The sequence below is a fragment of the Danio rerio genome, chromosome 21, assembly GCF_049306965.1.
Source record: "Danio rerio strain Tuebingen ecotype United States chromosome 21, GRCz12tu, whole genome shotgun sequence".
NCBI classification, from domain to species: domain Eukaryota; kingdom Metazoa; phylum Chordata; class Actinopteri; order Cypriniformes; family Danionidae; genus Danio; species Danio rerio.
The window spans coordinates 32,907,625-32,922,239 of NC_133196.1; the positions used below are offsets into that span (position 1 = coordinate 32,907,625).

At 36.9% G+C, this 14,615-nt stretch overlaps 1 protein-coding gene and 1 long non-coding RNA gene across 2 annotated transcripts in view; one reads left to right on the forward strand and one right to left on the reverse strand.

The window, feature by feature from the left end:
- The first annotated feature begins 2 nt into the window (after positions 1-2).
- The window catches only part of LOC141380016 (uncharacterized), a 19,029-nt gene continuing 4,416 nt past the window's right edge, over positions 3-14,615 (forward strand). Inside the window, exons 1-3 of the long non-coding RNA XR_012397242.1 lie at positions 3-138; positions 1,634-1,967; positions 13,549-13,618. This is a non-coding gene — a long non-coding RNA (uncharacterized lncRNA). The remainder of the gene's footprint in view (positions 139-1,633; positions 1,968-13,548; positions 13,619-14,615) is intronic.
- Positions 5,983-14,615, reverse strand: part of fam53c (family with sequence similarity 53 member C) — a 26,363-nt gene continuing 17,730 nt past the window's right edge. The window contains 1 exon segment of the mRNA NM_001111239.2: positions 5,983-7,185. Coding sequence (NP_001104709.1) covers positions 6,913-7,185 — 273 coding nt within the window. The 3' untranslated portion in view covers positions 5,983-6,912.

Sequence of the window (14,615 nt, forward strand, 5' to 3'; positions counted from 1 at the left end):
CTGTCGTTATTTTCCGTAAATGGAACGATGGCAGCAGGATAAAAAAATCCGAGGGTATGGAAGGTGAGCGGGGACAAATGTGGTCAAGACCCTACGGGCAAGACCTTTTATTTACAGTCTATGGGCGAGACAATGCAGGTGCAACGAGATTACATTTAAAATGTTCTATACTTTGTTTAAATATGTCAGTGGTGCTCTGTTTAATTTAATATGTGCTAATTTCCATCCATTTCTAACACAAAAATTGGTAACACTTTACAATAACAGTAAATGAATAATTATATATGAATATGTAAACCAATCATTACTTTATTATGAATTAACGAGTTAAGACATGTCCTAATCATGAACTAACTTTAATTACAACATGAGTCACGTGAGTTCATTTGTGAATAACGTCTGCTTTAATTACTTGTTAGTACATGTTGTTAATCAGTGTATTAAGTAACATTTGAGTTTAAGCAAAATGTAACCATAAACATGAAACAGTGTGTGGCATAAACTTTAAACAGCGCGGCGTAAACTTGAAACAGCAAAGCCTTTACGTAAACTGAAAACAGTGTTACATTGACTCGAAATAGTTGCATAGACTCGAAACAGCGTGATGTACAGTTGAAACAGCATGGCCTTGGCGTAAATTCGAAACAGTGTGTCAGACTCGAAACAGCGTGATGTAGACGTGAAACAGCGTGACATGGCCTCAAAACAGCCTGACATAGACTCAAAACAGCATGGCGTAAACTAAACAGCGCGGCTTAAACTTGAAACAGCGTGGCCTTGGTGTAAACTTGAAACAGAGTGGCATATTGAAACAGCATGACGTAGACTCAAAACAGCATGGCGTAGACTCAAAACAGCATATAGTTAACTTGAAACAGTGTGACATAGACTCGAAACAACATGGCGTGTGAACTCTAAACAGTGCAGCGTAACATTGCGGCCTAAACTTGAATGTTGTGTTCACACCAGACGCGGCACGCATGAATAAATCTCGCTATTCACGCATAAATAGATGCATCATGAACTTATGAGCTGTTAATGTATGTGTATGTCATGACTTTACTTGGAGGGGCACATCACCATTAACTCATCCTTGACTACTTTTGTGTTTACAGTGTTCATGTTGATGTTGACAGAACCCTTTTCTATTGTTATTCAGTGTAAACGAACTACAAGGATGTGCATAAAGAGATCATGAAGAGTTCCGCCCCATTCACACGGGGCTTCAGCATCAACGCTTGACAGAGGGCGTGTCTAAAGTTGGAGCAGACGCGATCGTCATAGCAATGCCAGCCAATGAAATTAGTCAGCAATCGGCTACTGGCTGAGGATTGGCTGATGCTGTAAAAGTTGGGAAAGTCCCAACTACTGCAGCGAGCAACGCTACTGAAGCGGCGCAGGTGGATCCACAATGCAGTTCGGCAACGCCTGACGTAACCCATTCAAAGTGAATGGGAAATGTTGACGCTGATGCCCCGTGTGAATGGGGCATTAAAAATAGGTTAATGATGATGTGCCCCTCCAAGTAAAGTCATGATATAATTCTACATTAGCATATAATGAGTTCATGATAGTTAAATTAAGCAGAAACTAATGTGGTCATTCATCCATTTTCTTTTCCTTTATTAATCAGGGGTCACCACAGCGGAATGAACCGCCAACTTATCCAGCATATGTTTTACGCAGTGGATGCCCTTCCAGCTGCAACCCATCACTGGGAAACAAACATATATTCAAACGAAAAAAAAAAACACTACAGACAATTTTAGCCTACCCAATTCACCTGTACTGCATGTCTTTGGACTTGTAAGGGACACCGGAGCATACAAAGGAAACCCACGCGTACACAGAGAGAACATACAAACTCCACACAGAAATGTCAACTGACCCAGCTAAGGCTCGAACCAGCGACCTTCTTGCTGCGAGGCGACAGCACTACCTACTGCGCCACCGTGTCGCCTAATGTGGTAATTATTACAATAATTAACAAACAACCATGTACTAACAAGTAAAGGTCTCTGTTATTCACACATCAACTCATGTGACTCACATTGTCGTTAAAGTTAGTTCAAAATTAGTGCATGTATTAACCCATCATTAGTTTATAATAAATGAATGTTTACTTTATATATTAACAAGTCATTACTCATGAACTGTTATTGTAAAGTGTTACTCAAATTTTTTTATTAAAAGAGATGCAAAGGTATTATATTAAATATAAGCCTTCAGAATATAGATGTGAATAAAACGTTTGGTAATGTGAGTGATGCTGAAGTGGAGATTTATGACCCATTTTGAGAAAACAGCCTTTAATGCATTACTACTGCAGTCTACAGACACAGACTGATAAAGTGTGGTAGAACTGAAGAAATCTATGAGGGTTCTTTTCTTTACATTAGACCAAAAAGCACATTATGAAAGGCAGATAATCTCGAAGTATGAATTTTGACAGCTTAAATCTTGGAGTTAACTATCTCTTTAACATGCAAATAATGTGGTTTTAACAAACCCTGATAAATAAGGGTTTCGGCTGAAGAACCCAATGTTCAACTTGTTTAGAGCATTGAAAAAATTCTCAATTTACGATTTATAGTCAACATTATGTGTTTCAGTAAAATATACATATTTTTTATTTAGTCTGTAAATTCTTGATGACATTTTTAAACCATTTAATAATAAAAAATTATTTATTTTTTGGCATTAAAAAAAACAAATAAAGTGCTTTTCAGCTATATTTATTTATAGTCACCCACCGACCACAAGGTGGAGCTCCATCCTCGTCCTGATGAGACGCTTGTGGCGAGAGAAACGAGAAAGAGAAAGACAAGAATGAGTGGTTTGGGGGTTTCCCTCTTCCTTTGGTTGTCTCATCGCTGCAAATTCACCAACTCTTAAAGGTGATCTGGAGGTAAAAAGTATGAGAAACACCAGGGGCCTCATGTACGAAGACTTGCGTTGAAATAATACTAAAACATTTCGTGGTGTCTGAACATCGCACTGAGTGAATTAAAAAAAGAAATGGTCCGATGTAAAGATGCAGGAGTATGCATATATTAGTGGCATTATTGAAGTAAACATCACAATCAAACTATTGCCATCATGTAGACTTTAAGCCATATTTCTCGCCAAGATCACAAAATGCAGAAGTTTTTTTTCTTTCCACTCGGCGTGCGTTATTAAATTTTATAACTCTTACCAGTCCTTACTGCTTATTTGCATCTAATACCCCAGTATGTCTAGAGGGCATGAATGAAATGTTCATGAGTTAAAGTGAAACTGCCGAATAATATCTTTAAATACATCACTCACCAAGAACCGACCCATTGCCCACCCTGCCACCTTGGAGCCTCCTTGCTGTCTTTCTTTCCAAATTTGAACCCAACTCAGCAGAGCTTCTAGAGTATAGGTCTTGAAAATCTGAAACGGTCATCATCGTGGGCCAGAAAATCAATGTGATCTCTGAAAAACGCTTCCCTTTGTTTTCAACCATTGACAATGTCCTCTAATTAGGCCAACATTGCCATTTGCGAATGCATTTATATGTTCTAAATCACATAATTGCTAAAAAAAAAAAAAAGTGTCAATTAGCTAATTTTATTAATTATAAATGAACAGCAATGTTTTTCACAAGTGTTGGTACGATTCTCTGTAGTGTGCAACTTAACATTATTGCCTCTAGGAGTGGCCAATGGAAATGAAACAAACACACACAAGAAATACACGTACGCCAGACATGAAGTTGGCACGGACCAATGCACACTCACGTTAATTCCATGGTTAGTAAATCCAAATGTGAGCGTGAAACCTTTGTTTACGCAGCGTTGATACATTAGACCCCTTTGCTATGAAAAGCCAATTAACACACAAATACTTGAAATATTTGACATCTTGAACACAATGTTTTAAATTGAAATGAATTAACTATTATTGTGGTTTGAGGTCAAGTGGTAAACTATGGAGTGTTTCAAATGGGATATATCACCCTCAAAGAGCACTTCAGAGTGAAAACAATAATGGCCACTATTTTGAAGTGTTCCAAACCGAAGTTCTCAAAACTAAGCACTTGGGAGTACCCTTTGGCCTCGATGTTCCATTTGGAAGGGCTCATCCCTATGCCCTAATCCCTTCAAAGCTGTGACTCCAGTGAGTAAAACGCTCTAAGGGAGTGGGGCATAGAAATAATCCCTTCCAAATGGAACGGAGTGAAAGTGTCCCTTAGGAGTCATCAACTCACCATAAATATCACTTAGTGGCTTTTGTTGGTATAGCAGCTCACACTCTTTTAAAAGTGGGGGGACAGCTGTATTTATGTGAAGCTGCTTTGACACAATCTACATTGTAAAAGCGCTATACAAATAAAGCTGAATTGAATTGAACTGTATGAGATCCAAAAGTTTACGTTCATATAATAATTAATCTCCTGTTTCTAAGGCCCAATCCCAATTCTACCCCTTAGCCCTTCCCCTTACCCCTCCTTTTGCATGTTCACGTCAAGGGGTTAGGGGTGTCCCAATTCTCTTTAGCTTGAAGGCGTAGTGGAAGGGGTGAATAGCCCTTCGGACAAAGATTTTTCAGGACCACACTCGAAACCAAGGGGTAAGACAATTTTCAAGAATACACCAGCCACAAAGGCAGATCGCTACACCCAGAAGTAAGGAGATCCACGAATTAGTATTTTTTGTCATTATTACGTATTTTTACAACAAACATGTTTATTATATTTATAACCGTGTTTGTGTTTAACCGTAATGCTTAAAAAAAAACACTAAAATAAAGACCTAAATTTTGTGATCTGTAATCCATAATCATAATCCTGTATAGCAGTCCCACAAAATTCTGACACTGTGACACTCAAATACCCTGTGAGAAATGAGCTTTTCATGGTGTCTTCTATAATGTTAAGAGTTATTTTGGTGTGTTTACATAGATGAATATGGCCACTGTGTCAAATGCACAGTAGGGTTATGATCTTATTGCCATATTATATTGTTATGAAAACATAATATATGACTTCAGTGATTTCCTGAAGATAAATAACACAACTGGAATAACTACAGCAGTCACCATCGTCTTATCTCATATGAAGCAAGAGATTGTGATGACATATGATGATGACGTCTGCAGGTGCTGTAGTGTTGTTCCAATTCTTCGGGGTAAATTTTTTAAGCCTTTCCCCCTCACACTCAGTTTCAAGAGCCAAGGGGAAGGGGTAGGGGTACAAAAATAGAATTGGGATTGGGCCTAAATGGGCGGTCTCTAAAAGTGAGGCGGACATATCCTCCGTCACTATGCCCCTGCCCTATGACCCTTAGTCTCTTATTTTATATAATTTTTAGGGTGAACTAAATGTGCATGTGTATACATATTATATACATATATTTGTAAGACGTAGCCAACCATTCAAGAAACTTGAAAGACTACTCTTTAAAACAAGAATATTATATTCAGAAGCATTCCAGAATTATATTCATTTGAATTTGTTCATTACTTTTGCAAATCTACACTCAAAATCGGCATGATGGTGAACAGAATTGGTTGTCTTGATGTGAATTTGCAAAATAAACAGCAAAGGTCAATAATTATAGAAAAAAAAGAAAATTATGCCAATTTTAGCAGTTTTAAGCTGTGGTCACACTAGAGTTTGAGGTTGCGAAATCCTGTCATACGGAAACACTACTGTCATCCTGTCATTACAGAAGATAGACATTTAAAAAGCGAGCGATTGCTCCATATTTTTAAATTTCTGTCCAGAGAGGTCATGTTTTGATCCTCGAGTAGTCTCACGCAGTCAATTGATGCGTTTTCGCAGGTCACAGTTCACTAAGCTTGAACTTTGCATCACAGCAAACTGTGAAACTTGTAGCACAAACTTGTGTTACCGGTGTGACACATTTGTGTGCGTATGAATTGAGGTCTATGGGGAGAAAAGTGCAGTGTGACCGCGGCTTTACAACCCTTATCCGTGTTCACATTTCAGCCTGCTGTAATTTCAAATAAACTTTATTTGTACATAAACTGAGTCTGAATTTATCACACATACAATAAAAAAAAAATCTCTAAACGACAGAAATAGCCTGCCTCCAACCTTCAAGCTACCATCTTTACACAACTTATTTGAACAAATACTTGCTGTACAATACAGTATAACAATGTGCCTTCAGAATACAGTGGTTGCTTTCATTGATTCGCTCTAAATGTCCCAAATACAGTGCATTTATAAATGTATACACATTTCAATTTCAGAGGAATGCATTGTACAGATAAAAAAAGAGAGAGATAGAGAGAGAGAGACTGCAGAAGAAAAAAAAACTGAACAACAGCTACAGTACACAATTCATTTCCTTGAGGAATTTTTTGATTAAGAGGAAGAAAAAAAACAGGCATCTTAAGGCTTATGTTGAATTAGATGGACCTTCGTCAGGAAGTATAAAGGTCTGCAGAGTAAATACTGCTATGTCATACTGCCCTTTTATATTTCAACAGAACAAAAAAAAAACACTGATATTTATAACCGTCATCCAAGAAAGTCTATTCTTACTATCAAAAACAAGTCAAGAGGAAAGACGAGAAAAGAAAGAAGCGGGAAGCCATTCGCCTCCAGTTTCCACTGTCAGTTTGAAGATAAGTTCTAACAGGACGTCCGATACACACAAAACTCGAAACATTTGCATCCTTCAGAATGTCTCTCAGCAACTCATTCTGGAATGTACAATGTTGATGGGTCAGCGTCTGGGACTGTCTGCATATGATAGTAGTCGGCATGTCTTCATTAACGGGTCGTCTATGCGCCCGCGCGCCTCGTGTGGAGGTTCCTGAGAGGCCTGCCAGTGTAACGTAGCAGGTGGTGCAGAGAGAGCTGAATGCTGGCGGTGGAGCTGAGGGTGGGGAAAGGAGATCTTCCCCGGATTGCTTTCAGTTCTCCTCGATGAGGGTGATATCCAATTCGGTACAATCCCTTTCGAAAACGCTCGTTTGTCCCCCGTCGCGCTCCTCTGGGTCCTCCTCTTCTCTTTCCTCCTCCTCGTCGCTTTCACTCAACGGGCCAATACTCGTCCTACCCAAGCCTTCAGCTGGTGAACATGAACCTCTGAAGTCTCCAAAAAAAGGCTCCAGGCCCATGCAGACGTCCCCCCCGCAGGCCAGTCTACCACGCTCCAGATAACTGAGAGGGTCTGTGCTTCGGGTCTGAAAATGAAATGAGATAAACACAATGTCACATACGTTTGCTGACAACAAACAGGTGGAGGAAGAATTTAATAAAGCTTATTCTCGCTTCTATTTGGAACATATTTGGCCTCGATCATACAGAACCAAGCGGCCACATCCAGCTCTCCTTTGTGATGCTAATACGGAAGTAGCTGAGGCTGCAATTCATCGAAATTCCACTAGGCCTGGTTCCATATTAGAGCACAAAGAAAAAACTAAGCAAATTGCTAGCAGGCATCTGTAGCTCCGCTCACTCTCCGCCTCTTTGCTCTTTTTTGGTTAACCCTGATCGGGGTAATGACACGCAAACAAAATGGCAACAGTTGGCTACACCCACTTGTAGCTTCATTTGTGCTCTTGTGAAGCCTATAGGTGACGTCACAGATCCCAAGTCCATATCAGGCTTGGCCAGTAATATGGTAATACGGTATATCCCACTGCTGTACCGCAGGAGTCCTCCAGATTTCTTGCATATGTATAAGCGCGGAAGCAGTCGGTAACTCTGGTGTAATTTGAAAAGGAGCGGGCGCGCGGTCTAAAAATATCATAGAGCTGCACGATTCTGGCTAAAATGAGAATCGCGATTTTTTTTGCTCAAAATAAAGATCACGATTTTCTCACGATTCTGTATGTGTAAAATAAAGGTATGGTAAAAACAAACATATGGCACAACATCGATAATAATATTATGTGTAGGTCTACAGGTTTTTATAAATAATTCTATTCTACTTATAATAATTATGATGTTGAATTATTAGGTTTGAGATATATGCTTGCAATCAGTCATATTAGACAATTTTATTCACTGGTAAAATCAGACATTTGAAATTATCAGATTATATTCAACAATATATAGGCTAGAGTAGGTGTACTGACACTGTAAACATTTATTTTCATGAACAACTGTGGGTTCGCTATAAATGAAAAAAAAAAAAACATATCAAATGCTTGTCGTAATCATAACTCTAAAATGCGATATGTTAATTTAAATGAAGTGCACACTTTCGGTTTCATTCTGACTGCTAAGTGCTTGTTCATCCTCCGCGCGCGGCTCCCAAACGATCCCTCTGTGCCACAAACTCAATATTATTTACAACTGTATTACCTGTTACTCGCGACATACTGTATGCAGGTTCTGTTCACTAAAGTAGACGCGCGCGCCCTCTCTGTGATAACAGCTCACGGTCAGCAGCTCGTCACGTGTGATTTCCCAGCAACGAAAACATCATTATATGAAGACAAAAATGACATTTTTAGGTGAATTATACCTTATAAAGACATTATGTGACTCATTCAACATCATTTGGAGGTGTCAATGTCACTGAGCAACGTATGTGAAAAGACTCGTGCTGCCGCCTTTTCTTTTCTCCTGAACTTGAAAATGTGATTGACAGAATCGTAGAAATGCTGGATTAAGATCGTCTAGGGAGTCGAATCGAGATCGCGATCTTTTAACGATAAATTGTGCATCTCTACAATATCACTCCCGAGCATGCGCGCACTAGGGATGGCAGCCGTGAAACTGACTTGTGTTTCGAACAGTGTTTCGAAACACTGCACCGAAGCATGATCCGAAACCCCCAGGTCACGTGACTAAAGTGTTTCAAAACACCTGGTCACGTGACAACAGCGATTCAACGCATTGATAATTTCAGAAGCGTTTAGAAACCTGGAGAATCTGGATTTGACTAACATGGTCAATTTTACTTTTCCATCTCATATGGCGTAGTGGGCCGTGCGTGTGCACGTTGTAACTGTTTCAAGTTAATTTTGGGTTCAAATCCCGACTAGTATAAAAACACCAAAATCATCATTTTATGTATTTTAATCATGTTACTGTTTTATGGTGTAGTCTTGATAGTATACAGCTGCAGATACACCATCAATTTAGCATTATTTTTGTAACACTGTAAAACAATAATTAATATTTTTACAGTACAGTGATGGGTTTAGGTTTTGGATAGACGTTAATAAAATACAATGGGACATGTAATTAATAATATAAATAATTATTGTTAACTTCTGGACACAACTTTATCTGATCTAGCAACAACCCTGTTTTATGACCAAAACAATACTAATTTATTTACAAGGTGTTTATTTGGATGTTAGAGCAATGTTGAAACAAAAGGATACAAAAACAAAGCATTACCAACTGGTATTAAAGTATTTCAAAAATAATTGTATCAGCCTGGATTCGAACCTACTATCTCCGGATGGTGATCATGAACTCTAACCACTCGACTGAACCACTTTTGGATTCATTGCTACAAAGTGGGGTTTCATACCTCAATTTGCTCAACAGTTCTTTGCTGAAGCTGTTTCAGTGTAATACTAATAAAATGACCACTAGGTGGCACCGTAGAGTGGTGTTTCGAAACGTTTCGAAGCTTCGACACAGTTGCTTCGACTGTTTCAGTGTTTCACAAAGCCTCGCGTTGCCCACCACTAGCGCGCACCCACTTGGATGCTGTTTATTTGTGTGTGTATGTGTGTGTGTGTGTGTGTGTGTGTGTGTGTGTGTGTGTGTGTGTGTGAGAGAGAATGAGAGACAGTGTAGTGCTGTGCATCTCTCTCTCTCTCTCTGTGTGTGTGTATGTGTGTGTGCGCACGTTTGTGAATGAGAGAGAGCGTCCTGCACAGATCTCTGATACAAACAAGACAAACAGTTGACGGCGAGCCTAAGGTTGCATATATGGTATTCAGTTTCTGAATGGTTTAGGCTCAGGTTATGTAATACTTTCGAAAATCACGATCGCAATTCATATATATATATATATATATATATATATATATATATATATATATATATATATATATATATATATATATATATATATATATATATATATATATATATATAAATATAAATATAAATATATAAATATAAATATAAATATATAAATATAAATATAAATATATAAATATAAATATATATATATATAAATATATATATATATATATATATATATATATATATATATATATATATATATATATATATATATATATATATAAACCTGTGTCTGTGATGCAGCAAGTCCAGAGACTGTTGTGTACTCCTAAATTTTACATAAAATTCACTTTGATGTGTGATGCTGTAAGCTGAGAAAATATGATATATATTTCCTTCTATGCTAATGAAGGACTACTGAGACATTCCAAGCATGGGATGGGTCCTCCTGGTGAGGCAGAGTTCCTCACAGCTCCGATACACATCTCTGCCATTTGCTTACAGTAACCATGTGCTCTTCACCATACACAATTCATCTGCTCGTGTTCTTCTTTCAGATAACTTTGTCATGTTTGGTGTCATTTGACAGTTTATGACTTCAGTGTTGTAGTGATGAAATCAACAGAGACATCGATTAATTGTGTTTCAATCTACAATATATTTACTATTGTTGGGTCATGGCCTGAGGAGAGTATGTTAATGTACTTCTCCCCCACTTCATCTCTTTAACTTTGTTCTCACGTTCAACTGGTTTTGGGGGTTGGTTTTCACTTATGTTTGAGAATGCTTTGCTCGGGGTATAATAGGGAAAGGTAACTGTTGATCTGGGAGAATGACTTTTACTCTGCATCTCCCGCACACCAGTGCGTAGCCTCATATGCTAACAAAGGCAGTTTCACTGTCTTTGTTGCTCTGCAGTGCATATGTTACAGCTAATTTCTTTATACAGTATGTTAGTTTGTTTAATTCTAATGTCTGTATATTTAAACCTGTAACTTAATAAACAACTTTGCCTGCTTTAAGACGTAGAGATTCTTTCTCTTCATCAATGATGATGACAACTTTAATGGAGTCAGATTAATTACAATGGAGTCAGATAAATAATGGATTTAAACACGCCATCCTTCAACTGCTTCCTGTTTCCGATTATTGGTTCAGAATAGCAGCGTAAGCTTCAAGCCTTACAATTCAAATAAAAAGTGGTCGTGAACAAATAATTTATTAATTAAATTGAGTAACGGATTGGACCAAGAAGCAGCATTCCATACATCACGAGTCACGACTTAACAAGTGGATACACAGCTGATTCAGTGGTTGCCCAGCAACATAATAAGCACAGCACACTCCTTTTTCTCATTAACAAAAAAAGCAGTGAGGTGTGTGGCTTGATCGGCCCCTCATTTACGAGTGAGAATCAGCACTGTTTTTATGATACTATATTAAATCATGATACCTGTGTCACATTACAATATTATTTTGATTTGATTTACAGTCGTCTCTTGCTATAACGTGGTTCACCTTTCGCGCTCTTGCAGTTTTGCAAATTTTTTTTTCTTGCAGTTTGACATGCTTTTTTTAACAGCACGTTGTGTTCTGCGACCTGATTGGCTGTATACCACTGTCAATCAATCTCCTCTGTGCCGTGTCACCTGTACAGTACAGATTGTGTTCAGCTTGCCAAATTTACATAAATCTTTAAAGGGCACATAAGTTACCCCTTTTTTGAAAATTTATTTTAAGTCTTTTGTGTCCGCAGAATGTGTCTGTAAAGTTTCAGCTCAAAACACCCATCAGAGTATTAATTATAGCTGTTTGAAATGTCTAAATTATAGCTGGGAAAAGGTTGTTGCTGTTTTTTTGCACTGGGCCATTAAGGCGAGTCAGAATGTCAGAAATGATGTATGCATTTTTTCAAAATGCCGCCATCTATCGGTGAGCCATATCATACAGCCCATGATAAAACAAGTATAGATATTTACATAATTAAAAAAAAAAAAGGCAAATCTCAATATCAATGATATATGGTCACATGATGACGTATGGAGTGTTTAGGTTCACCAGCACGTAAAACACCTGTCTGAGAGGAAGATCAACACAGCTTAAGTTGACAATTTTGTAACTAAATTGGGAGCTACTTTATTAGTATGGAAGTTGTGGGCTTTATTTTACTAAGTAACTGAATGCTGAAGGTAACCTTGCCCACCAGAAGAAAAAAAAACTTGTTCAAAACCACCATGTAGTGGACTAACAAAATCGAATTTTATATTCAACCAAATAGTATAATAAAACATTGTTAAAATACAAATATGGGTGTCCATGTACTGACACAGTATCACCGCAGAAATACTATTGTAATACTATGCCCTGTTGATATTTTCCCCCACATTTAATATTAATATATTTGAAGTGTGTGGGTGTATTATGAGATTCCACTCCTATTAAGATACTTTCTTGCCATAAGTCAACTCCAAAATGCTAATGTGTCTGAAATGAGATTTTGACCACTTTCAGAGATCACTTTAGGTCACATTTGTAAAGTAAACAACACTCACGCGGTTGAATGTTATTGAAGAGCAACAGAAGACAAAATCTAAACAAAAAGTGTCAAAGTGTTGCATTTGAATGCATGTTAATCTCAGGTAAAAAACAATGCGGTATAGCTGAACAGATAAAGAAACAACTGTGGAGTCTGTTTACATTCAGTCAACTCATACGACCATGTAAATTATAGCAGGAAAGCATTTTTGACCCAAAACTCATGTGTGTGATGTTTGGATTACTCAAATTTGCCAAATTTGACGAGAATCTTTATCAGTTTATTAAAAAAAACATCTGTATAACTTAACAGAAGCAAAAAAATAAATAAAAATTGGTATTTTAGTGGCCCTCCAGTGTTAATTTTCAAACCAAAGGTATCACAGATTCCCACATTTCCCTACACTACTCTGAAATCTACATAGTAAACTATTTAGTAAATGTCTTAAATTTAACTTGAGGATCCTAATTCTTCTAGCATATCATTGGACAGATTTAGCTTGTGTTTAACTTTTAAAATCTTTACATTCTCAAACTGAAATGGTTTAAAAAAAAAAAGATGATAATTTTTCAATATAATATTGTGAAATATACTCATGTAGTTTGGATGTGAATGCAAATACACTGGTATACTATATACAAGTAGTGAATGCTGTGGATTTATGTTAGAATAAAGACTGACAGGAGAACATTTTATAATTCTTCACTCTTAAACCAACTTGTTAATGTTTAAATCAGCAATTAGGCCAGTTTGTAAATAGAGGAATTGGCCTTTTGTGGCTGTTAGAATGCATCGGCTTTCACATTATAAAAGTTTTCTGGTCAAAATCATTTTTGAAGTCACCAAAAGAGGACAAGCTCCACACTATTTTGACCCAGATCACACCTGTATAAAGTGTTGTTTACTTAGGATTGGATCAAAAAGACAAATTTTAATAGCGTGTTTTAACAGAGTTTGTGAACGGGAAATGAATCAATCTTGCTTAAATCAAGAAATTTTTAACAATAACTACTTTACATGCCATTTAATGTCAATTCTTCTCAAATCTTTTTTTTTCTTTTTATAATGTCAGATGCCTCCTATTTCTCATCAGAAATGCATCCCTAACAGATGTGCCATTTCAAGTGGAACCTGCTTCCAAAGTAAGTTATTTTTGAGAAAGAAATGCTGTAATAACCAAGTAATTATAGAAGATGGTTTCCGCTATGAGATAACACTTTCCAAAAAAAAGTAATCTTTACATCTCAACAATTGAGATCTTTCTTAAAATTGAGTAAACATCTGGAAAGCTTGATTTTGTAACAACAGTGAGGACTTTTTTCTGATCTAATTCTGAAAACAAAGTTAAAAGTTGAAATGAAACAAAAGACATAAAATCAAAATTGCAAGGCGGCATATAAAAATGCAATTTTAAGGAGCAAAACTACACTTCTTGTAATTATTGTGAGTTTGTAGCAAAAACTTTTAGATGTGATACGGAATTGTAAGAAATGAAGACAAAATTGCAAGAAAGGCTAAAAACTCAATATGCAATTCTGAGACGATTATATTTTTACATATACAATATTATATAGTTATTATATATCAACTATGGTTTATACCTCATAATTCTTAGAACAAAGGTACATTTCAATAAATGAACTTGTGAGAAATAAGTTTAAATTTTGAGAAAGCAATGAAAACGTAAGATAAACGTAAGATTTTTCCATTTGAAATTTCCCTTTTTTCCTCTAAAAGGTGGGATAAGTCTCCAAATTAACTCTTTCCGTAGAAGCGTTTTTTCTTTCTTTCTTAGTTTGCCAGCCACTGCCAGCATTGTTAAAATTTTCACCTAAATTTGATTGTCCTCAGAATATTTTCAGTATATTAAAATAAAGAATCAAGCCTCTCCTTTTATACAAACAAAATAGCATTTTATTTGTATTATTCACTGTGGAGAGCCCTGATAAAGAATGAGGCCAATGGAAATCTGTATGACTTAATTTTGACTTGTGATGGACAATTTCTGATCTTATATTACACTCTCAGAAGTTTCATAACTTATTCAGAACATGCTCTGTAACACACCTAAAACACATCAATGGCAGGGAAGTGTCATCTTTTAATTGACAAGGTATCTAGCTGATGGCTCAGAAAGAG